Source organism: Berghia stephanieae, chromosome 2 (genome assembly GCF_034508935.2).
Source record: "Berghia stephanieae isolate SIO BIC M18660-M18661 chromosome 2, UCSD_Bste_1.3, whole genome shotgun sequence".
NCBI lineage: Eukaryota > Metazoa > Mollusca > Gastropoda > Nudibranchia > Aeolidiidae > Berghia > Berghia stephanieae.
This window is the reverse complement of record NC_088361.1, coordinates 33,999,447-34,025,743: the sequence shown is the minus strand read 5'-3', so window position 1 is coordinate 34,025,743 and position 26,297 is coordinate 33,999,447. Positions and strand designations below refer to the sequence as shown.

The 26,297-nt window shown below is 34.3% G+C and overlaps 2 protein-coding genes across 2 annotated transcripts in view; one reads left to right on the top strand and one right to left on the bottom strand.

Annotated features, from left to right (window-relative positions):
* Window positions 1–26,297, bottom strand: part of LOC144964761 (eukaryotic translation initiation factor 3 subunit A-like) — a 35,869-nt gene that overhangs the window by 7,983 nt on the left and 1,589 nt on the right. Inside the window, exons 2-18 of the mRNA XM_078899355.1 lie at window positions 20,818–21,008; window positions 19,604–19,740; window positions 18,828–18,991; window positions 18,014–18,072; window positions 17,124–17,264; window positions 15,021–15,229; window positions 14,634–14,805; window positions 13,201–13,392; window positions 12,240–12,356; window positions 11,207–11,395; window positions 10,557–10,694; window positions 10,041–10,250; window positions 9,637–9,741; window positions 9,146–9,259; window positions 7,474–7,596; window positions 6,961–7,114; window positions 6,118–6,280 (exon numbers count right to left, since the gene is read on the bottom strand). Coding sequence (XP_078755481.1) covers window positions 6,118–6,280; window positions 6,961–7,114; window positions 7,474–7,596; window positions 9,146–9,259; window positions 9,637–9,741; window positions 10,041–10,250; window positions 10,557–10,694; window positions 11,207–11,395; window positions 12,240–12,356; window positions 13,201–13,392; window positions 14,634–14,805; window positions 15,021–15,229; window positions 17,124–17,264; window positions 18,014–18,072; window positions 18,828–18,991; window positions 19,604–19,740; window positions 20,818–21,008 — 2,578 coding nt within the window. The remainder of the gene's footprint in view (window positions 1–6,117; window positions 6,281–6,960; window positions 7,115–7,473; window positions 7,597–9,145; window positions 9,260–9,636; window positions 9,742–10,040; window positions 10,251–10,556; window positions 10,695–11,206; window positions 11,396–12,239; window positions 12,357–13,200; window positions 13,393–14,633; window positions 14,806–15,020; window positions 15,230–17,123; window positions 17,265–18,013; window positions 18,073–18,827; window positions 18,992–19,603; window positions 19,741–20,817; window positions 21,009–26,297) is intronic.
* On the top strand, window positions 633–5,406 carry LOC144964763 (uncharacterized). Its single transcript, XM_078899356.1, has 2 exons — window positions 633–819; window positions 1,632–5,406. Exons 1-2 carry the CDS (start codon window positions 778–780, stop codon window positions 4,512–4,514), a joined length of 2,925 nt encoding a protein of 974 aa, XP_078755482.1. The 5' UTR covers window positions 633–777; the 3' UTR covers window positions 4,515–5,406.

Here is a 26,297-nt window from a genome sequence, read left to right as displayed (position 1 = left end):
TTATCTATTTTACAAAGTACAACATTTTTTATGGTGAAGGATTTTAAAGAATAGTTATTTTATCAGCAGATAGATTAAAAATAATTTAGACCTCCATATCAGTCTTATAATTAATCTCCAGGCTTATTTAAAAGTGGTTCCTTGGTCAGAGTTGGTTGCTACGTGAAACAAAATGGCGACCGTACACTATGTTTTCCCTGTTAGATCAGTATTTTTTTTTTTTTTTTATCTAAGCCGCCCCTTTTATTTAACATATATCTAATAATATGTGGGATTAACATAATTTTGAAATCTTTAGTTGCATGGTAATAGAAAATTTTGTTGAATCACAAGTCGGAAAATAATTAGTCAGTGAGACTTGATTGAGGTATGTTGGAGTAAGTAAGGTGCTGAAGTTGAAGAGACTCTTGTTCATCTAAAAGAATGTAGAGCTTGATTCTTAACAATTTGAAATGCATTAACTTTATCCTACCACGTCTGTAGACTGTAGTAGCCATGTCTCTTTCATATTACTATGGCAATTGAGACAATTGTTTCTTTTTATGTGTTCTTACGTAGATGCAAAATTGAAATGATGGATACTTTGTCCTCTTAATTGCCGCCTCTATGCGGATATGACCTATGGCCCAGTGTTGAGTTTTATTTTATGTTAACAGTTGTTGAATTTCTTTTTCAGATGACCAATATACAGCCCTTACAAGGACATTCCTCGCAACCGGAAAAGGGAGACGACCTAATTTACCCCCACTCACTGTCAATCACAGGCTGCTGCTTCAAATGTACTGCTTGAAGGAAGAAAGTAGAGAGTCGTGGAAGAAGGTATGTTTAATTAATTAATTAATTTTTTAACTGAAAGGGAAGGTCCTTGCGAAGTTTTTTTCTTGCTTGCTGAGTTTGATATATCACCTATGTCTTATTTGATGGTTCCTAATCTTATCTATCTTCTTAACGGCTGACTAGGATGATATGTCCTTAAAATTCCTTATACGCTCCATGATATTTATTAAGAAACAATTTGTGATAAATCAACGTAGTTTCCAGTTAATATAAAAATCAACATCAATCATGATCATATTATTTCATCTCCACATCAATTAATTTTTTAAACTTCAATAGAGCTTAGCTAGCATTTTTTGTTTCGAGTTGAATGCCATTCCAAATGTTTACAATACGTTGAACAAATTAATTTTGTCTAAATTTAGTATTACACCTTGGTATTAATACATCTCCTCTTGTAAACGTAACATGGGGAAATGTGAAAAAGACAGTAGAAGAAGGGTCTACATCGTACATAGAATGAACAATCTTATACAAATTAATTAGATCGTCACGAAGTCTTCTAAACTTTAAACTTGGTCTTCCTAAACTTTTCTTTCTTTGACCAAAGAAATACTTTAAAATTTAGATTTTACATGGTAACGACAACTGAATGCAAATATATACAATACTGAATGAATACAAAAATGAATTATAAACCATAAATAAAAAGTGCTCTACTTTAATGTAAAGCGTGGAAACCAATTTGTAGAAGTAAAAGATGAATTCACTATTATTTTTGTATATGTGTGTATATATTTTAACGCTTCCTCAGATGCAGTAACATTTTTTGTGGTGATTTTTCCTTGTTTCAGATTGCTTCATGGTTCAACCAAATCCGTCCCGATGTTGTTCAACACAGGGTCCGGAGTCTAATCGAGAAATCTCAAGAGCGCTTCTTGTCTTTGGATAATTCTCTTCAGTTGCAATTTCTGGACCAACAACTGGATTTGGATTTTATTTCAACTTCACTTTCTGGTATTGGTGTTACCAGGGCAACTGCTATGCATCCCCCTACCACTGTAGTATCTTCTACTATTTTAGTTCAAACCATCGTTGATTTCTATCAATATTGTACATTTGAAAATGTTTCCAAAAATTATTTATATGAATGGCTTCAGGCAATTTTTCTCCATTTTTCAATCAAAGACGTAACTAGTTCTGTTGCAAAGACTATGAAGCTTTATGCTTCACATGTAAAATCAAAACATAGAAATCCTGCCATGTATTATAATTTTGTAAATAGTGAATTTACTGTTACTCCTGTGAAACAAATGTCACCCCATTCAAATCCTCCCATACCTTCAATTCAAAAATCATGCACTGACTGTGAAACTTTGAATGCAGAGATCCTAGCTTTAAAAGATATTATTTCTTCCTTGAAAAGTGAAAATAAAACTATCAAAAAAGAATGTAATTCATTTGAAGTTAGGTGCAGTCAGCTTACTTCTGACATTGAATCGCTTCATGTTAAACTTCATCAACTGTCCAACAATCAAGAGTCCAAGACAAAAGCGTACAATGATAAAGAACGTTTCCGAGCAACTTTTAAATTTGACAACATGAGAAATAAATTAAGTACAGAAAATAAAAGCCTCAAATCAATGATAAATCATCTGCAATCTGACAATAACACACTTAGTTTAAAGCTTTGTGATAAGGAAAAATCATTAAAAAGTCTGAAAAGTCATGTGAAGGATTTAGAGGAGAAAAATTTAACCTTAAGACATAAATCTCAGTGTTCTGTTGATGACAATATAGTAGATTTCAAGGGTAATGTAAAAAATGTTTACTCTGATAATATTAGACAGGTTGTTTTAGCTCTAATTTCAGAAGTAGGTATTTCATCCAGAAACGTCAGCAAAACAATTCAAATCGTTAGTGAGGGTTTGTTTAACCACAAACTAGATTCAAAATTGTTGCCTAGTAAGTCCTCTGTAAATAACTTTTTAAGCGAAGGTCATGTTGTGAGTAATATACAGGTTGTTGAAAATGTCATAAATAGCAAAAGCAATGTTACATTACACTGTGATGGCACTTCAAGAGATCAAAAAAAAGTAGTAAATCACCAATTCACTGTTGATGGAGAAACCTATTTTCTTGGTTTTAAACCAGTTGCGAATGAAACTGCAGGCACATTACTTAATGTTACAATGAATATGATACAAAAACTTTCTGAATCGTATGCTGAATTTGTAAATGATGTCAATGCTGATGAAGAAATTTATAAATCTGTTTTATCCAAAATAACGAGTACAATGACTGACAGGGCTTCCTCCATGAAATTGTTTGGTTGTAAATTTGAAAAAGTTTTGCAGTCGTCTCTTGGGTCTGAGGTTAGGGTGAATTTTTTACATTGTAATGCTCACTTTTTGTTGGGGCTTAGTAGTTCATGTGAAAAGGCTCTTCTTGCTTCTGAGCGTGAAATTCTTGATTCACTTGGTAGGTCCTTGGGTAGAGATCAGCTTCCTCATTTAAAACGCTTTTCTAAAGATTCTGATTGCTCCACTACTCGTCTCCTCAAACTTACTTGTGATGTTCTTGGTTCTCGGGGTGATCAGAAGAATGGCTGTCATCTTGATTGGATTACGTTTTGTAAGGATTCATTGATTCCTAGTTTCAAATCTAACAGATTTAATTGTTTCTTTGAGGCTGCATGTGCTATCATCCACCATGCTGACCAAATTCAACGTTTCTTTTCCTCTGGTATTCTAGGTTGCGATAGAAATTCCAAGATTGAGAGTGTTGCTCGTGATACTGAAGATGTTACTTTACTGTCTCTTGTTTTTGTTGTAGCTCTTATTCATGTCAAAGTCACTGGTCCATACTGGAAGATTGTCACAAGTAAAGAATGTTCTTATTCTGATTTCCCCTCATATGTTCAAGAGATGCACAGGTGTTTTCAGCTTTGGGGTAATGACCCTGCTAGTTTCTTTGATCTTTCTGAATCAGTCTTTGGACAGCAATGGTCTATTTCCTCACCAACAATTCCAGCCCTTAAAACCTTCCTTGAAACTGTAGATCTGTCACTTTTAATTCCTGTAGTTAAGGCTGTGTCTTTAGAATTTCAGGCAGTTACAGAGCATCAGTTGTGTGACTTCATTGATGGTGGCAAATATTCTAATCCGTCTGAACGTGCTTTACCTCACTCTCTAAAGCATTGTCCTTTAACAAACCTTGTCGGTGAAAGCGCTTTTGGCGATCTTGATTACGACCTTAGTCGTAGAAGACATTGTTCTTTGCATAATAGGTCTGCCAGGCATGTTGTTGCGAGAAATAAAACAGTTAGGTATATTAGATCCAAGTCCAATCTCCAACGTGGCAAATTGTTTCAGTTTGCTCGCCGTCAGGCTAGAATTTTAAAGAAAGAGGATGTTGACTTGGAAAAAGAAGTAAAAAATGTCACAAGACAAAAATTTGTTGACAATCAGAATAAGTTAATCCAGAAACAGGTGAAATCCATTTCAAGAACATCTCTCCTACAAACAAATGTAGAGCGTCATGGTGGCCCTTGTATGACCCCTGACGATGTAGATCAACTTTTGGCTCGTCTAAAATCCAATAACAAAAGTAGAGTACAGATTGCCAATGTTATTAAAAATGAAATAAGATATTGTAAACATGTAAGAAAATTTAAGACTGTTAAATTTGGGCCGTTGAATTTTATGATTGACACATTAAAGGCTAGTCTCTCGTAGTTTTATTTTATGGATATCCATCATTGTCTATTTTGTTTGTTTTATTATTATATCTTACAATTGAATACCAATTAATAAACTTTCTATATTAATTCAAATTACACTTTTTGACGTATTTTCTATCTTTGTTTAACCTAAAGTGATCTTTTTTTTAATATGTGAAATTTGGTCTGGGTACCCACAATTTTGGTGAACAAAAGGTATAGAGTTTCTCCATTGAGTTTAATCCATGCAATAGAGCTTGAGATGCTGATTAATTTGATGTTTAATACATTCATTTGTCTCAATTAATAACTTTTTAATGATTTTTTGAAGTTTGCGAATTTTTGGTAATTTTTGCAATTTGGGTTGGTTAGCCAACAAACTCACATTTTCTGTGTACAAAAAGATTACAATTTCTCAATTGAATTTATTCCATGAAATAGAGCTTGAAATGCTGATTAATTTGCTATATAATACATTCATTTGCTTCGATTTATAAGTTTTTAATGACTTTTTGAAGTTTGCGGATTTATGGTGATTTTTGGAACTTTGTCGTATTTTGGCATTTTTTATTTTTTTGGAACTTTGGACACCAATAATTCCGTTACCGTCATAGCAAGAACTCTGAAAAAAAATAGGCTAATAGTATACTTGTTTGTTAATAATTCTGTGAAATATTAACTCTTCAGAGCGATTATTTTTTAATTTACTGCGTCTCAAAAATCAAGATTTTGGTATTTTAAACTATTTGCGTTTTCGCGATATTTTCCCGATTTTCAAAATAGCATAACTTTGCCAAATATGTACCTATCTCAATAATTTAACTACCAAATTTATCAGTTCATCAAGCTCTATCGCATGGCAATAACTAAAATTGAGTCATTATACTTTGAAATTTTAGTTTGGACAACCTAATCTGAGGCACAAAATAGACTTGTCAACAGATGCCTGCTTGAAATCAATAATATCACAGAGAGTACAGGTGCGAGCCTTGTCTCCATAAACACAATTAACACTTCTGACTCTGTAAACAAACTGTGGTCATCAAAATAATTGTCTTGATCGATGATTAATTATGACCACATCTGAAGACAGTCTGAGCCCTTACCCCATTTCCAGCAAGTGCCAACATCACAAAAAGTTGACTTTCTGCCAGTCCCTTTACGCTGACACATGAACAGACCCCTTTCTGAGTGCTGAACTCCGGTAAAACTTACTTTTTTTTCAGTTTAGTAGGTGATTGGAAAACTTACTGAGGATTTATAACATACTGAATTCCATAAATAAACGGAAAATTGGCAAGCAAAGTTAATAGTTGTGTGCAAGAGAAGTAGTTATGAAATAGTGATGTGTGAACCATTGTTACTAGCAGAACTTGGACAGTTTGTGTTAACTTTGTTTGCCAATCTTTAGTAATTTATTCATTTCCCTTTATTTTTGTAATTAAAAAGTAAAGGTCAGAAAGCTCAGCTTATAAGTGGGGCCCTTTTCGGTGGACGTGCTTATAAGGGGTAACTTTATTATGCGGTTATAAACTGAGACCACTGTACAAAGAAAAATAGGTTGTAGCAGAGGGATAAAAGACTATCATCAACAGCAATCCCTATAGACATTGACTTACTGCCTTCTTTCTTCCTCCCTCTTCTTTGCCTCTCTTTCCTCAATTTCCCTTTCCCTGGCCAATTGCTTCTTCAACTGCTCATCCAATTTGGCTTTGTGTTCCTGATAAGCCCTTTCCTCCTCTTCACGTTTCTCTTGTTCCTCACGCTCCTTTGCTTCTCGTTCTGAAGACAAACAAGGATCTAATTCAGGGCAAAAACCTTTTTTTGTTTTTTTAACTTTAGATTTGGACTCCAGACCAGCCAACCTTTCTTAAGGAAAATCTGTCGTGATGATGATGATAATGATTATAATGATGATGATGATGATGATGATGAGCAGGAATTTTTCAACAATTCAGGGTAGTTGGCAGCTCTGAGACACTATCAGGTCAAGTAATTCTAAGCACCCATTTCACACATACATTTATTTTCTTCATTTGAAGAGTTTTATGTAACCAAAAGTATAAAGCTCTTGAAAATATGTAGTTCAATTACATAAATATTTAAGATAGAAAATATTCACTAACAAATTCTGCTTTAAAAAAAAAATGAATCTTAAAATACGACTTCTTAAAAACTCAAACCATGACATTACTTACCCCACAGGAATACATGCAATATATACACACACATATACATATTGTAAAATGGGTGTAGTAACATATTTCTTCGAATGGTGACAAGAGAAAACATTTTGACAAAATGGTTGAGAGGATAAGGTATTACTAGAGGACAAAGTTCAAACCTTGCTTTTAACCAAATTCTCGAGGAATATGTTCATTTTGTTGCTGGAAAAAAAAAGTTATGTCTTTTTCCAGAGACCTAACATTTGATCTATTTCAAATTTTAAAAATCAATTTTACCCAACTTAAGTTGTTCATCACGAGCTCTCTGAGCAGCTTCTTCTTTTTCTTGAATCCATTTTTGACGTCGTTCCTCTTTACGCTGCTGTTTGCGGTCATACATTCTCTTCCTACGTTCTTCATTCACAAGCATTTCAAAGTCCTTCAACTTGTCCTGTAAGAGGTTTGGATTGATCAGTTCAATTTTTGATTTAACTTTTATATCCAACAATATAACAATGAGCTTAATAATATTGACATGACGTGGAAGAAAGATGAATACAAATGAGCAAAAAGGAAGAAAAAATGAACAGACAGCTGCTTTCCGTTTATGAGAGAGAGAGAGAGAGAGAGAGAGAGAGAGAGAGAGAGAGAGAGAGAGAGAGAGAGAGAGAGAGAGAGAGAGAGAGAGAGAGACAGAGAGTGTGTGTGTGTGTGTGAGTGTGTGTGTGTGTGTGTGTGAGTGTGTGTGTGTGTGTGTGAGTGTGTGTGTGTGTGTGTGTGTGTGTGAGGGAAGCTGGAGGAGATACTGACCTCATATTCAGACTTCTTAGCCTTTTTCAAAGTATTGGTAAATGTCTCTAGATCAGCCTTCATCAGACTCATACGGGCTTTGGCCTCCAGAGCCTGGGCCCTTTCAATCTTGCTGTTGGCAATCTGAATGGATAGAAAAAAATGGCAAGTATGTCACAAGAAACCAATAAATAGATCAGACATGCCACAATATACAGGGTTCCCACTCGAAAACATTTTTAAAATTCAAAGAATTCTCCAAGAGGATATGTTTTTTTAAAAAGGGTTTTACATTTCCGTTATTTCAGCACAAGAAAGTAAAAAGGAAGAAAATGAGATTATCAAAAGCACATGAGAAAAAGTAGGACAGGATGGAATGGTTTAAATGGGAAGTAGATGTAGATTCCAAGAGCATACAATCAGTGTACTTTGAGATCATCTAAAAGTCTCATCCAGACATAAGAACAGGATCCCACTGAGAGGGATACATTCAAATGCTTACAAATCATTAATATATATTCAATACAAAGAATATAACATTACATAACATAGAGACGATAAACTAGGAAAAAAAGGAATACATTTGGCTGTGTCCCTCTAAGCCAAGAACTCCGGCCAGGGTCAGAATAAAGACAAAGACAGAAAGCAACTTGGAAAATAAAATAGAGGGGGATAGAAGACATAGCAAAAGTGACCTCCCTGCCCACCATGGGAGCTCATAAGACCCCATCCAGCAAGAAGAGAAAAGAATAGAATATCACAGATAAACAAAACAAAACGAAGCATTCGATTTATGACTTAAGTCAAAAGGGATTATCGGTACTAGTTTTTAAAGAATATCTGTAAAATTAAACAAAGATAAAGGGGGGGGGGGGGGGAAATAATAATAATTTAAAACATTGTCTGATGCTACTGACGAGATTACTATTTATTACATACTTTATGTTTTGAAACTTCCAAGATGTTTCCAAGACTTTTTATAAACTAAAATTCCAAGAGTCTTCCGTGTATCAATTTTCAAGAAACATAGAAACCCTGATTAAATATTGCAGGCATGTATATAGTACTCATCTTTGGATTTTGATGCTGGGCTAAAACAGTGTTAAAATTACTTATGCTGGTGGGAAAAGGTAGAATGACAGGTGCTTTGGCCTCTTTAGGGATCAATTTTAAAATGAAATGTGAAAATCATGAACCATTTGGGTAGAAATTTGGTACACTCTCACTAAATTAACATGTATTTATGTAAAAAACACAGTGGGGTGATGGTGCTTATGTGTGGGATATAATAAAGTGCATCAAACAGTTTGCTATATATTTGAAAACCACTCCAGTCTCTGAGCTGGATATATTTTCAAAATGGGATTCATGACATTAAAAACCGATTGAGGGATCACAAATCTAAAAACTGGTATGGTAAAACAGAAAAAGCTATGAAAATCTGAATATGTGGAGTAAAAATTGAATTTGGTTCAAAAGAATTAGAACAAGTAGCAGTCAGTGACAGTATGATTATTTACTCAGATTCATTATATACTCCAGACCTGCCCAAAGCATGCAACAGCAAGAGAGGATTTTTGGCCTGGATGGGCCCTGGCAGAGCTGAGGAAGATAACAACCTTCCTTCACCAACTAAACGTTTAAACATGAAGATAATATGAGGGGGAATGAAGAGGAATAAGCAGATACATACTCTTTCCTTTTCTTGCTCTTCCCAAAAGAGTTTATCTGCCTTCTTAGCCTCATCATATTGCTCCTTCAAAAGAGGAAGTTCCAGAATCCTCTTAGCCCTGGCAAAATAATCAACCTGAAAAACAAAACAATACATAAAAGCAGAAGGGATTAACATGTTTTTGTTTTTTTTAAAAGGCCTTTGTGACATGTTCAATGCAATAATAACGTGCCCGTGAAAATATTTAAACAAAGACAGCCATAAGTCAAACCGTCTGAGGATCAAATCAGGATGAGCAAATTAGACTAGGAAGCAGTAAACTCAATTTTTATTAATATAAAATATAATTCTTTTCTCCGCAAAAACTCTGGCAGTTCAAGAGATGCCAACCTAGGGATAAAAAATGTGTAATTTTTTATTTTTTTTTTAAATGCAATTTTTTTTTTTTTTTTAAATGTAATCTAGCGCAGTCCTCATTTCATGAGTAATATTTCGCACAGTTTGCAATTTACCTTCTTCTCCTGAGTCTTCAGGCGTTCCTGGAGTTCTTTCTTCTCCTTCTCTAGTTGCTCCACTTGCTTGGCCATTATCTCATCCACATCTAGATCAGCTATTTCCTAAAATCATAACGGATAAGCTTATTAACAATAGGCACGTTTCAAACAACGTGTAAATGGACAAACATTCTAGACAGATTCTTTTTTTGAATGAGAAACAGAAGAAAAATCAAAAGCCTGGGTAATTCTTTGAAAATACTAAACGATGAGTAATTCAACTTCTAACTTCAAAAAGGCAATATCAGATACCAGTGAGGAGCATTTATGAATTCCAAATATGCAATAAACTCTAATTATTGAATAGTACCTCTTTGTGAAAATAAAAGCTCAGAAAAATCTATAAAAGTAATCAATCTTACTTCTTCATTGATGTTCTCAAGAATCTTTGCTCCATGAGGAGTCTTACGAAGTTCTTCAATTCTCTCCTTGACGTGTCTCTTCTTGATCATCTCATGTTCCTCCAGTTGGCGTTGTTTATTACGTTCCTCAGCCTCTTTTTCCAGACGTTCCATCTCTGCTTCATACGCCTTACGTCTTTGTTCCTCTATCTGTTCAATCTCCTCTCTCTCCTTCAACCACATTTTCAAATATAAATGAAACACCATTACAAAGTTGCATTTCAATCAAATAAAATGAGTCAATAGACATGTCTCATTGATAAACACTGCCACTATTCTGATGAAACAAATCTATATAATAATTTTGGCTAGAAATAAAATGGTTTAACATAACTTCCAACAAGTCAAAAAGTCTCAAATCCAGAGTTAAAAATACTTTATTTTTTATTGTCATTAGACTTACTTGCCAACTAATTCTACTTTATATGAAATCATATACATTGATTAGGGAGTTGAGAAAAAAACAAAATACTTTACCCTCTGGTCTTGATTCTGTTCAAGCTGTTCTTTCCTGTTTTCAATAATCTGTCTCCTTTGCAAAATCCTCATGTGCTCTTTCTTTGCTGTCAGACGATACTGGTTCAGAATGGATGCCTTCAGATCCTCATCATCAAGCTGCAGAATAGACCAGAAGCATCCAATTAATTCCAATCTTATCAAAGATAAACAGTGCAACAGATAGCATATAGCTTAATAATGAGAGCAGTAATTGTCAATATGGATGGGTATAGAAAGGAATGGCATGTCACAGTAGATGCAGGAAAGAGTGGATTGGAGAGTCTTGGTGAAGCATGTCACAACAAGAATGAATGAATAATTAAGCTGTAATGATGAATTTTGCTGAAAATAATTTCCACCAAATTTTGCCATTTTAAAATGTCACAAAACACTGACTTGAATAAAGGAAAAAAAAATTCTCTGAACAGATGTCATAACATGAGAGACAGCATTTATATCATTTGAATTTATATGATATGATATTATATGAGATAATGAACCAATCGCATCATTTACAATCCAAATCAATTAAATGTCCTCTAATTCAAAAACATAAATTTGCTCACCTGTGTAAATATATAAAGCAAATCATTTAAAAATTGAACTTTTTAATTTTAATAAAATCTGACCTTTGATCTTTCTTTGGGACCAATTATTTCCATGGCTTGATTCAGAGCCTGGGCAATGTTAATGACCTGATTCCTGATCTGTTCACTGGGCATACTCTGGATGTAAGGTCCTTCTGGAACATCCTCTTTTTGGGAAACACCCAGATCCGTTCCAAAGCTCAAAGAACCTGTGCGGTGATCTATCCTCACCTAAAATAAATCAAGTTTATAGGGATTAAAGTGATTAAAATGTTAAAAAGGAATATAGGATACAACTGAGTTTTCCTCCAGGACCTCTTGTAACTAGCTATTAACATGGATGCATTTTTTCCTATTAAAGTATAATTCCCAGGTTATTCAACCAAATACAATGCTTACATCTTTGAAATACAGGCAATCAAAAAAATGCATAGTGTCATCTGGTATTACGATGGAGTTTCATCGTCAGATTTGAAATAATGGGAAAAATACTAACTGTGGACTGACCTATTGGTCTGTTGGCATAATAAAGTTAGCTATTGAATTAAAGAATATTTGCCAGGTTACTGAAAATTAATAATCAAGAGGATGGAACAGGCTAAATGGCAGGGAACATTCTGATTGGTAAGGATCGAACCATCAATTGTATGAACACAAAAGTCCCTAAGTTTTTACCATTTAAACTAAGACCTTCGTGTCACCAATATTCGACTATAGCAACAACAACAAAAATCTTTTATATAAATAAATTTTTTAAAATTTTAATTGATATCAGACTGATTTAAACCTTAAAGAATATTTTTAAAATAAACCTTGTCATAATATGAAGAATTCAATTTTCAAAGTTAAGTCAAAAAATGTTATAAAAAATTAATTCAGTTGTCATATTTTTTCATCTACAAACTTTAATTTCCAATATACAAAAATAACAAAATTTTCCCTGTCTTTTAGATTCACAAACTGGTGATTTCTCTGAAATAACAGCTTGGCTTTGGTCCCTTTTTGAAAATTCATACTTCATATTATCAGATCAATTGATAAGAAGTCTAAAAATGTTAACATGTATGTCACGAACTTGCAATTCCAAAGTCTTTGCAGCTTCCACAATAACTCTCTCCAGACGATATTCATTGGCAAATGGTACAAGACCAGAAAAGCGACTAAACTTGATCTGCTGATAAACTTGTGAGACCTAGAGATGAATACAACAGAATTAAGATATGAAATTATGAATAAAGTTATAAACTAGTCTTGACTGTTAAAGACTGATGAATTACACAATTATGAACGTTGTAAAAATGTTCATATTTGTTCAAAAAATAGCTAATTTACTAAAAAAATGTCATTTGAGATGTATAAAGTAAGCAAATAAAAGGAGAGAACAAAAATCATTTCTACTCAAATTGCATCATTATATCCCCATTGATTGTTTCAATATACAGACAAGCAAACAATTTCAGATATTGTTGCTATTTTTGCTCAATTTCTCTTTGTTCATATTCTTGTAAATTTTCACATATTCCACAAAATTTTCTTTCTTTTTTTTTAAAGGATTTTACGGCGTGCAACACATTTAGGTCATAACAGTGCCAGTAAAAAGGAAGAAAATGGGATAGTCAAATGTTCTAAAAAAATTAAAGCATCCAAATAAAAGTAAGATAAAGGGGAACTGGTTCAGATAGCGAACAGATATAGCACACTATCAGTGTAATTTGAGATCACCTAAATGTCTCATCCTGACTCTAGCACAGGTCCACACTTAGAGGAATATACTCAAATACTTACAAATCAGAAGTAAAACAGAAAATAATACAATACATAAACGGAGATGATTTACAATAAAAAACAAAACATCTCCCAAAACTATAGCTATACATTCAACTGTTTCCCTATAAGCCCTACGCAGTAAGTGCCACCCTGCCCACTATGGGAAGTCAGGAACCCCACCCAGTTACGCAAAATTGCTTATTAAAATGAGTTAATTTCATAACATAATAACAAGCCAGGAAAGGTAATAATAAAGGATCTAATCTCACCTGTTTGAGCACACGCGTTATAATGATGTCTTCTATCTGTGGCACATACTGAGCCAGCTCTTCGTTCTTCTCGATCATCTCAACAATGGGCTTTACTTTACTGTACAAACTCAGTGGGTGAAAATCGACCTCTAGATACTGATACAAGTTCTGTAACTCTGGGTATGCATACTGAATCAATCCATTCTTCACCTGGAAAAGTAACAGAGTATTGCATTTCAATACCTACCTAATGCTATACATAAGCAGACTATTCTAAACAAGACCTACCACAATAGGGTATAAAGAACAGCAATTTTTCAATCAACTTGTTTGTTTTGTTTTTAAGGGTTTTACGGCGCTTGCAACACATTTAGGTTATATCAGCGCCAGTAAAAAGGAAGAAAATGGTATAGTAAAAAGTTCTAGAATTATAATTAAAGCACCCAAGAAAAAGTAAGACAAAGGGGAACTGAGAACAAATAAGGATCAGATGTAGATTCAAGAGCATACCACCAATGTAGTTTGAAATCACGTACAAGTCTCATCCAGACACAAGCACAAAATCCAACAAAGAGGAACACAATCAAATGCTTACATTATACATTCAAAATAAAAATAATAATACATAACAGAGAGATGATTTACAAGGAAAAAAATATCATCTCCCAAAACAATAACTATGCATTTGACTGTTTCCCTCCCAGCTAGGATTCCGGCCAGTGCCTGGACAAAACCAAGTAATCTCATTCCAAGACAAAGATAGAAAGCATGTTGGAAAACAGATATAAGGGGATAGAATACACAGTATGTACCTCCCTGCCCGCTATGGGAGGTCAGGATCCCCACCCAGTTCAATCAACTAATTTCACTCTGAATATGTAACACTAAATTATAATCAATAGTATTTATGAAACTTTTTAAAGGGCTGTTTATTTTTGTTGTTTTTGGGAGTGAAAAAATTCACTTTTTTTACGTTTCATGTCATTATTCACACTTTCAGAATGGCATTACCGATTTCTCAAGCAAATCCAAGGCTAATGTATATAAACTACATAAAAAATAACAATATCTTTATCAAACGGTTATGGTGCACTGAAACTGCTGTAATAAATATTTTTGCAAAAGATTTTAGAACAATGGAAGTAACAGTAAATGGCACTGGTAGACAGCCACATATGATAGAAAAAGAGATTTTTTTTTTTAATCTCAACTTTAAAACACGTACCTATCTGTTTTCCTCTGTTTTACCTAATCAGTTTGCAGGGAAAAGTCAAGGACTACAAACCTGACTCACTGGCCACAAGGGTCTAGAGACTGCAACAATATGACCTCACTGGAATTTGACGGAAGTTGCCCGTAAACTGGAATTTTTTATTTTTTGCTCCAGACCTAGTTTTTTTTCCCCGGTAAAACCGGAGTTTTGGTATCACAGAATTTAACTCATAGCTTACCAAATCAGAGACGAGAGACTGTCTGATAGGTGGAGAAGTCCTCATCAACAGAGTAGCCAGTTTACGTTGCTTCTCCACAGCACTCTCATCCATGACCAACAAGTTACCAATGGCATTCCTTGCTGGTGGGATGGGTACAGCCAAGGTTGCACAAAGAACTTTAGATGCCATCCTACAAAGTAAAGACCAAATATTTAGGCAACAAGATAGAAGAAATAAATAAAATATCTATAGACCACCAAACACAAAGATAAAAGTAAAAATTAATGATGCGGCCAAGCAATATCCAATAACACTGATAATCTCTTTGTGTAGGAATAACTATGAGCTTTTTTTCCCCCAACATTATCTGTTTTTAAAATCTGATATTGATTAGAAAGTACTTACTTCTGTAGCTCATCCACGGACAAATTTTTCCGTTGTTCCCTAGACAGGACAAACAGCCTGTGCAAGGTGCAGGCATGGAACAGATGGTTGCCAGACTTAGAGAAAACAAGACTCAATTTTTGGAAATAGTTGGCCATCAGGGCAGGCTTAGGTTGTTTCTTGGACAGTGTGATCAGGCCATGGATGTCTTCAACAGCCTTGAATGCTTCCTGTAATTAAACAATCCCAACACATTACCATTGTCATTTTCTATCAACTGGCCCTAATTATAACTTTTTATAATTCAAATGAGATCCATCACTTCAATCCAGTATTAGTTTGGGGTGAATGAGATGCCATAAAATGAATTTAAAATGCTATATTAAATTTGAATCAAAGCAATATATACCGTTATTGCGGAGAATGAATAAAATTTCCTTATCTTCACAACATAAATTCAAAGACACAGGTTTACATATTATAACCGAATTGAGGCAAAGACTAAACGCTGAATAGGAATCCATTATCCATCACACAAGTTGATTTTTTTAGGGACAATTCACTCTAAATCAGGATTTTTCCCTCTTCTAGATTCAAAATTTTCATTTATAATTTTTGAGGAAACTCAATAAAAAATTCTCGATATTTTACATAGAAAATAGATATATGTCACCAAAGTGAACAACTTTACATAATATATTGTCACTTTAGAATGCTATTATGACATGTAAATAGACCTGTAAATGAGCTCTATAAAAATTGACTGAAACTCTTCGACAAACTGAAGATTCAAGTTTTTTTTTTTTAAAATAAGGGCAAAAAATATGACTTCTGGCCAATACACTGAATTATCAGGCTAAGTAGAAATGAATTATCAATTGAAGAAACTTCGGCAGGCGTAGCGGTAGCGGACAAATCCAAAGAATCGAAATGAATAGTAAATCGCCGCAGTAAACAGCAAGCATGCTTGAACAAAACAATGGCAGAAAACGTCCTAATTTGCGCGGGAATTAATTAGGCTACTTACCATTGTTCCTTATAATTAGGTACCCAATCAGTGAAGAAACGGTCAACCAGTTTGTTTACAACGTAAGGCAATCGAAATGTGCTTTGTAGCAATCTATCCTAACTTTCGATTTGAAGGTGTCTACATAACGGACTTCCGGCATTCGCAATTTACTTTATCATACTTTGGAGACTCGCCAGGTAATTGTGGTCAATTTTGGCTTAGATGAAACAGTGAAATTTATCGCTCGGTGGTTCAGTTAAAATTGGCTACCGTTGGGATCACGACGGGTTTGGAAAGTGAAAAAATAATTTAACGAAGGATGTGTGAAAATACCCAGGGATGTGTTCAGACACGTCTTTTATAAAAAGCGTCGCTTAGTCTTGGCAATATATACATCGTTAATATAAACGGTCCCCATGAGCTATGCGTAGCGCTGTGAAACACTCCAAATTACTTAACGGTCATTCGACTACGATTTGTGAATTCTTTCTTTTTTCATTTCTTTCTTTCCTTTTTTTAAATATTTGAATTTGACAAATTGACTGATTTCAGTTAATTGACTGAGAATTTACAGGTCTATGTAAGGATTGAAACCAAATTTTTGGGGTTGATCCAGATTTTATTCTCAAAATTCTGAATTTTTACAGCAAACTTTAAGATTTTTTTTTTATAGTACCCACCGCTCTTTGCACATATAATAATTTATGGCTCTCAATTTTGTGAAATTAATTCAATGTATTGTAGAGAACACTATCACAAAATTTACAAAAATTAAGTCCAGGACTTTCAAAGGCAGAATTTTATTTCTCTTTTCTTTTGGAGTTCATAAAAAAATCAAGAGATTATAAATTCGACTCAACATGACTTATGCACTTGAAATTGTATCATCTTCATTTGGACAAAAGAGAAACTTAAGTTTTAATTATCCATTTTTATTTATCAATCAGGACTGACATAATTCTGAAATCATAACCAAGATTTTCCCATAAATCATAAGAAATCAAACCCATTGTTCCCTTTGATTTTTGTGAAAACAAAAGAGTGTTTTATAATCCCTTGGGTCCAAACAAAGAAGCAAACATTTTTTCTTTCAAGCATATTTTCATTTTACTTACCTGAAAGAGCTCCATAGTAATGGCTGAGTCAAGCTGTACAAGCCTAGTCTCCAGATGCATGGCCTGAGAGTCTGGATTGTTCAGGTTGATGGCTGTCTGCTGATTTTGATGCTTATGGATGTGCATCAAGTGAGTGCGCAACTGGTGAAAACATTCGGAAATGCAAAAATGTGACTCACAATGGAATAACTGTTATTAACCCTCTACTTACAGGGTTTGATTTTTAAAATTTTGAAATTACAAAATTAAACCCAAATAAACCCTATAATTGTTCTTTTCATTCAGTCAGACAGTAAGATTATCGGTTAGAGTGAACTCAAACGCCATTGTTAAAGATGAAACTGCAGCTATTCCTGTCATAATTTGCTACTCTGTGATGACTAGAAAAATTGTAAGTTTTCTACACCGCCACAAAATTGCAGCAAATGGCTAACAAAAAAAAATATTAATAAATAAATAAAATAATAGAATACCCTTTATTCATCCCATAGGGAAAATTTGTCTCTAGCGTATATTCCAAGGGAAGACTGGAATAACCCAGGAGGCAGCCGCAGTGCAGCGCCGCAAATTGAACTAGGAGGGGTGACTTGCTCAAGGCCACACAGAGCAGTGACGGGTGATTGAACTACGCATCCTTCGGGTGTGAAGCAAAGACTGTACTGCTGAGCCACGGTGCCCTTTAAATTGAAAAATAACTTTTAACCTGCCAAAGTGAAAATTTAAAAATACCTTATCACCGCTACAACACCCCATTTACTTGGAAAGTTGTAGGAGCAGGATAATTTATATTTCAATCACACGGCCTAAGATGCTAATATTATAATTAATAGACGCTTTAAAATAACTAGACTCTGACATCACCAAATCCATAGTTAACTGAATCCACTTACATTGTCACAAAGTTTTCTAAACTCTGTCTTCCTAGCATATTTCAAGCAAAACTTGAAAGCTGTGGAGAAAAGTAAAGTAAAATCAGATCATAGAATGGGGGATGAAGGAATCAAATCAATTTTCTACATAACCAAGAGATTCAATTGGTTTCCAACACCATCATGCCTTGCTTAACCTTTTGTTGTATCCTAGGGATGCCACTTGAGAAAATGAAAGTTTCATGAACTTTTTGCCTAAAATTTGGCACCCACCACATCCTCACCAAATGCAGGTTATAGATACTTTCCCAGAATAAAAAGTATAGTATAAGTTTAGAATACTTCTTTATGTAAACATTGCAGAAGTTTTACTATCTTTCCCATGATTAAACAGTTTTCTTAATCCTTAAGATATCTTGCTTTGTCTTTATCTTATTAATTAATTTTTTATTTCTTTTTTAAATAAAGCTTGTAAAAATGAACTAGGAAATTCCAGAATGAACAATACTCACAAACAAATTACTCCCTCCCCTGAATTTTAAACGGCAAATAATAATTCCATTAATTTCTGATAATCATCTATAGACTTAAAATATTTCTCCCTTAAAACATTCCATAAAACAAAAACAATCAAAATGTCTGATTCAAACCAATTGAAACTATAAAGTAGGCTGTAAACCACACAGTATGCAAATATTTTTTTTTTTTAAACATTAATAAATCATGGATGATCTTTTAATTTACTAAAGCATGAACTTATTTCATCTACATAAAAATAGAACAATCTCTTAATGCATACGAGTGTATTCAACGACCCCACTCAACTTGATCATACCTTGCTGGGCAATGTCCTGGTAGAGTCTTTCCACTCTAGAATTATTCCTCAGTAGATCCAGACATTGTCGGTAAGATTCCCATAGGAATTTCACCCAAGGTGTCAGAATGGTCCGATCAGTACGATCCTGAAGATCCTCCCCACTCACTGCCTTCAGGAGTAAGCTGGAAAAACAGACATGAAACATGTAACAATTAGTGCAACTTTTAAAAAGATTGTTAAATGTCAAAAGTGAGAAAAGCACAAACACATACTGTAATCAAAATTACTGGTACAAAACATAATTCATATTGAGACATCACTGAAGTAAATGTTTAGCTAACACCAATGGAAAAAGCCATTATTATTGTACTGCCCAATGTCTATTCCATACGTCCTGTTAATCCAGACGCGAGATATTGATAAAGAGTAAAGTCAATTTAGTTTACAAAGTTGTAAAGACAAAAATATTTTGTATTTTCTTTTTCAATCATAAAATTTGAACTGTGAACAAATTGTTCTATTTAAAACAAATTAAATATATAAATTTATAAAGATAAGAAAAATTATCTGAATTTCATTTTCCTCTCTTCATTATAAGTGAGAAGTGCCATCACTTCTAATATAATTTAGCAACAACAACAACTACAACAAAAATGAAGAGACAGAAGTAATGATTATTAGAAGCCTTAAAATTAGGAAAACTATATAGCAGAAAATTTCTTACTACCAAATTGTCATATCGTTTGGTAATTTTATTTTATTTTATTTTTTTAAATCTGAGTTTAACTTTTTACCTTTCTGGAGAATCTGGCAAATCCAAATCATCAATGTCAACAACAGTCTGATGGGATTCTTTTCTTGCTGATTCAGTTTTCTGTTCAGCCAGAGCAATGTAACTCTTGACAACTTCCACAAGGGAGTTGATGTTTACCTGTTAAAACGGGTAAAAGGCCATAAGCGATTTGACCAAGTAAATTTATTTCAAATCATAAATTTTCCCATCATTTATCTGTAATTTTAGAACAAACCATTTTCAGAAATAAAGCAGTTATTTTTCAATGAATACCAATGAGACACTAATATACCTCATGATATAAGTTTGAATAAAATTAGCATCTCAAACTTTCTTCTATTCAAAATACATAAATACAAACTGTATTAATTTGATTTTATACTATAATATCTAAATCGACTTCTTATAAAAATGATTGGCAACAATCCCCAACGGTGGATTAAAGACTTTTAATTATCAATTTTCCATAATATAAAATAGACATTCGATCCCCAGTCGAGGCAGGCTGACTTTTTAGGATGTTTGTTTTTTTTTTCTTGTATTTTTCTTTCTTGCTTTGTTTGGGAGCTTTGATACACACTTGTTCTGATCTTTAATATACAATACCAGTAGGTACTTTGGTCAAAAATTCAAATAATTTTCATCTCATTGAAACTTACATCCATTTATTAAAGGCCTTTTTCTTATTCAGAAGAAAAGTTATGATAGTTGAAAAAAAATTGGAAAATGTACTCTATTTGTCTTTGCATGGATTTAGTGACCTGAAAGTGTTACATTTCCAGTGTTCACCATTTCGATTTCAAAACTGGTTTAAGATGGCTGTCGACATTTGACTAAGGACAGGGAATTAAGGATAAAACTTTGACCTGAATTTAATTTTAATGAAAAATTAAGATGATAAATTACATGCAACATCAAGAATTTTGATTTGTCAAGTTATGATTTTTTTAAAATTATCCAAAACGTAACCAATACAAAATGATAGAACAATTCCACTTGAAGAAAATGAGGCAAAAACCATTAAAATCTATCCATTAATTAACAAAAAATCTATGCAGTTATTAACTGAAGCCCTAAAAGTTGGGATACAGTACAGTCACTAGGCCATATTTCAGTTCAGTGCTGGAGTGACAAGTTTATGTTTACCAAATTACTAAATAATACAACTAATATTAAATAAACTAAGCAGATATAAAATCAAATTTAAAACATTACCTGTTGACAAATGTTTTTGTACTGATACAATCCCTCTTTGGCAATGTGTGACTTGCGGAGTTCCACACAAAGCTTGAGGTATTTCTCCATAATCTGTTCATGGGTCTTCTGCCATGTTCTATGCTTCTTGCTTTTGATGACATCATAAAGCACTTCAAGGGCTCTTTCATTTTTTCCGACATCAATGAACTCTGTAAAATGACAACGATGATAATATTATTACAAGGCTTTAATTTGAAAAAAGTGCAAGTGCAGGAAAAATTGGTGTGCAAAATTTGTTCCGTTGTGGGTGTATGTGTGTGTGTTTCTCTCTCTCTCTCTCTCACTCTCTCCTTTTGTGGTGGTGGTGGTGGTGGCAGCGATGATGGTGGTGGTAGTGGTGGTGGAGGAGGAGGTGGTGGTGGTGGTGGAGGAGGAGGTGAAAGGACAAGTGGGATGGGGATAAAAGGCCCTTTTTCTTTTATTCAATCAACTTGTCTGCTATGGGACCAGTCCTCCCTTAAAATATACAAGAAATAACACTTTTTTGCCTGTTCCAACAAAAATATCTTCTGTTGATAGATCTAAATGTTTGTAGCAGACGACAAATTTCTCAAAACAGGTCATGTGACAGCGTAAAAACAACACAGGAAGTCTGGGAATGCAGCAGCGGTGGTGGTAGAGGTGGTGGTGGCGGCGATGGCGGTGGTTGTGGTGGGGTGGTAGTGGAGGAGGTGGTGTGGTGGTGGTAGTGGAGGAGGATGTGGTGGTGGTGGTGGTAGAGAAGGGGGATAAAAGGCTCTTTTCTTTTTATTCTAGGCACTTTGATAACTCCAGTCCAGTGGCCGCCGATAGGCTCACTGTAAGGTGAAACTCGTTTTTTGGAACTTTATTTTTGACCCTTTACTGTTTTGGTCACCATGGCGTTATTTGTGAACCTATGTGACTAACTTTGGTATCATTATAAAGGGCACAAAACAAGCTTTCTAACGGTGTATTACATTCTTAATTCTTGATTGCATTTCTCAGAAAGCTTATGTAATGTAAATTTATAAATTTTTGAATTATAAGAACTTTTAAAATTATGGATTACATTTTAATTATACTTCATACATCGATAGACAATTAATTCAAGAATATCTCTGCCAAAATTTCATCAAAATTGATAGGCCTACACTCGCTCATTATTTTATTTTTTCCGCCATCGACCCCACTTTTTAGGACAAAAACCTCATATTTTTTTCCATTTTCATCTATCCTTAATTTTTTCCATACTTTCCATCCATGAAAATGATTTATATGAAAATAAAGCTTATTTTCTGACCATTAAAATGACACCTAACACTTGCCATTTATTTTTTAATTGAAACAAAATTACTGAAAACAACAAGTGGGCCATGTTGACTGTAAAACTCAAAATTTTCCGATCGCCGCGAGATGCTGGTTTTGAGGCAGCAGTGAGATCACAGATCCTCTCTGTAAAATTGACAAAAAATTTCAATAGAAAAATATAAATAACTCAACAAGTCCCATCCCCCTGACTGAGTCAAATCAAGATATTTTGAGATTGAAAATTTTACGCTGTGATTATCCCCAGACACCTGTCTGAGGATAATAAAAATTCGTTATCCCCAGACACCTGTCTGGGGATAACGAATTTTCATTATCCCCAGACGCATATTTGAAACTCCGCTCTTTTAAACAATTATCCACATTCCAGAATATGGAATGTTTCCAAATGCACATAAAAATAAGGAAAGTTAATAAAATATCTATAAAAACATAAAATTAACCAACATTAAAATCAGTTGTTACTACATATACACAATATGCGTCGACTTCGAAGTGGGTGTCATGGCCGAATGGTTTAGTCGTCTGCCCTGGAAGTTTGACCAGAATCGACGTTGTGGGTTCGAATCCTGGTAACGTCACTTTTTTTTTTTTTTTTTAATTCCGTCTTCTTTTTACAGAACGTTGAAAGGGATAAATGTCCCATCCACCCTCCCCCCACCTCTTTTTTTTAAATATTAAACACTCTCTCTCTCTCTCTCTCTCTCTCTCTCTCTCTCTCTCTCTCTCTCTCTCTCTCTCTCTCTCTCTCTCTCTCTCTCTCTCTATCTCTCTTGGTTTTTTATTCTAGCTTCTAGCAAATATATTCGTCCCCACTCCGATCTCAAATAGTGTCTAAAAAGAATAAATAATTAAAAAGCAAACAAACAGAAATATTCAGAGAGCGACCAAATGGTCAGATAGAGGATAGCTATAATAATAATAATAATAATAATAATAATAATAATAATAATAATAATAATAATAATAATAATAATAATAATAATAATAATAATAATGATGATGATGATGATAATAATAATAATAATAATGATAATAGTAATAATAATAATAATAATAATAATAATAATAATAATAATAATAATAGTAATAGTATGATAATAAGAGAATTAATAATAAAAATAATATTATTATTGATAATAATATAATAATGATTATGATGGTAATAGTAATAATAATAATTATTACAATTATTATTATTATTATTATTATTATTATTATTATTATTATTATTATTATTATTATTATTATTATTATTAATATTATCATTTGACCAAAAAAAAACAAAAAACAATAATAGATCTAGAGCAAATTAAATAATGAAATAATATTATCGGAGAAATAAAAAATTCAACTGATTAAAAAAACTCTTGCTCGGAACTCGGAAAAAAAGTGAAAACAATGAACATCAATTGGGAAGAAAGAAAGAAAAAGTTTTTTTTTAAAAAAAGTTTGTGTGTGTGAGGGGAGGGGGGGGGGGGGGGGGGGGGGGGTCGCGACTGGTTCGAATCTGTGCAGCTAAAAGGAGTAAAATGAAAGGTGGCCTAACCCACTGAGCTGTCTATCCACACCGCTATCGGAATATCTTAAATTCATATATGAGTGAGCTAAACATATTTCCACCATTTTTTTCCTTGTTTTGGTAGTTATTTTCATCTCTGATTCGAATAAAAATGTGTTGTTGGATCTAGTTTTGTGGACGTTTGATACTAAATTATATTGTCTTGTGCGAAGAAGACAGGACAATAACAGGTGTCGGTTTTGGGCTTTGGGGCGAACAACACCATGGCCTAGGAATTCGTCCGCGAAATAAAAAATAATTCCCGGTCATCCCCAAAATTGTGGCCAGAATGAGCAAATTATAGAAACAAGAGAATATCAATAAAGTTAACAGGTAGTTAGGTAGTGAAAATTTAAATGGTTGGTGGACTATGAACAGATTTGATGATAAACAACTTTCTTCCTGGTTGAAAATAAAAAGTCGAATTGCCATTTTGACGTTTTCAGATCAAAGTAACAAAAGAAATTTCATTGATCCATTTGCTTTAAAATATTTTTTTTAAAAGAGCTGGATTTGACATTTGATCACTATTTACTTTCATCTTGTGTTGAATATCGCTTGATATATTAACTGTTTTGGGACACAACCACTAGTATTTTTTCCAGAATATTTGGTATTTTTCACGCCTGGTTTGGCATTTTGCATAAATTCTTTCTGCCCACTTGCTACATGCGTCTGGGGATAACATTTTCTTTCATCCCCAGACACCTGTCTGAGGATAACAAAAATTGGTTATCCCCAGACACCTGTCTGGGGATAACGAATTTTCATTATCCCCAGACAGGCGTCTGGGAATAAAATTTTTTCAAAGTGCCTATTTATTCAATGGTAGCGCAGAGACGCCAACTTTAAATTTCGTTCACAGGAGTTTCAGCCACCACTCGTAGGAATTTCAATGCCGAAAGAGGAATTTCCGCGCACAAAAAACGATATTTGGCATTGTGCTTACATATTGTATAGTTCTAAATAGATAACTGATTAGAATTACAGTGTATATTATGATACATAAACACATTGCAATTTACAATCCCAAAGTTTCCTTATTTCAAATGAAGTAAAGCGCCAAAACCTAATGGTAGAGATTGTAGTACTGGTGGTAGTGAGGATGATGTGGTGTTGGTGGTTGTAGTAATAGTGATGAAGATGTGATAGTGGTTGATGTTGTAGTTGTGGTGGTAATGATGATGATATGGTGGTGGTGGTGGTGGTGGTGGTGGTGGTGGTGGTGGTTGAGGTAGTAGTGGTAGTGATGATGATATGGTGGTGGTGCTGGTTGAAGTAGTAGTTGTAGTGATGATATGGTGGTGGTATAGTGGTTGTAGTAGTTGTGGTCGTGATGATAATGATGTGGTGGTGGTTGTAGTAGTGGTGGTAGTGATGTTGATGTGGTGGTGGTGGTGGTGGAGGTTGTAGTACAAATGGTAGTGATGATGATGTGCTAGTGGTGGTTGTAATAGTAATGGTAATGATGATGTGGTGGTGGTTGTAGTAGTAGTCGTGGTAGTGATGATAATGTGGTGGTGGTGGTTGTAGTAGTACTGGTCGTGATGATGATGTGGTGCTGGTGGTTGTAGTAGTAGTGGTAGTGATGATGATTTTGTAGTGGTTGTTGTTGTAGTATAGTAGTAGCATTAGCAGTAGTAGTAGTAGTAGTGATGATGATGATGTGGTGGTTGTAGTAGTAGTGGTAGTGATGATGATGATGTGGTGGTGGTGGTTGTAGTAGTAGTAGTGGTGGTAGTGATGAAGATGAGGTGATGGTGGTAGTTGTAGTAGTATTGATAGTGATGATGATGTGGTGGTGATGGTGGTTGTAGTAGTGGTGGTAGTGATGATGATGTGGTGTAGGTTGTAGTAGTGGTGGAAGTGATGATGATATGGTGGTGGTTTTAGTAGTATTAGTGGTAGTGATGATGTGGTGGTGGTGGTTGTAGTAGTAGTGGTAATAATGATGATGTGGTGGTGGTGGTTGTAGTAGTAGTGGTAGTGATGATGTGGTGGTGGTGGTTGTAGTAGTAGTGGTAGTGATGATGTGGTAGTGGTGGTTGTAGTAGTAGTGGTAGTGATGATGTGGTGGTGGTGGTGGTTGTAGTAGTAGCGGTAATGATGATGTGGTTGTGGTGGTTGTAGTAGTAGTGGTAGTGATGATGTGGTGGTTGTAGTAGTAGTGGTAATGATGATGTGGTGGTGGTGGTGGTTGTAGTAGTGGTAGTGATGATGTGGTTGTGGTGGTTGTAGTAGTAGTGGTAATGATAATGTGGTGGTGGTTGTTGTTGTAGTAGTAGTGGTAGTGATGATGTGGTTGTGGTGGTTGTAGTACAGTGGTAGTGATGATGTGGTGGTGGTTGTAGTAGTATTAGTGGTAGTGATGATGTGGTTGTGGTGGTTGTAGTAGTAGTGGTAGTAATGATGTGGTGGTGGTGGTTGTAGTAGTAGTGGTAATGATGATGTGGTGGTGGTGGTTGTAGTAGTGGTGGTAATGACGATGTAGTGGTGGTGGTTGTAGTAGTAGTGACGATGATGTGGTGGTGGTTGTAGTAGTAGTGGTGGTAGTGATGATGTGAAGCTGGTGGTTGTAGTAGTAGTGGTA

Coding starts and splice junctions, on each gene's coding strand:
- LOC144964763 (XM_078899356.1), top strand. CDS start 778: ATGTACTGCTTGAAGGAAGAAAGTAGAGAGTCGTGGAAGAAG. Junction 820..1,631: donor GTAGAGAGTCGTGGAAGAAG/GTATGTTTAATT, acceptor TCCTTGTTTCAG/ATTGCTTCATGGTTCAACCA.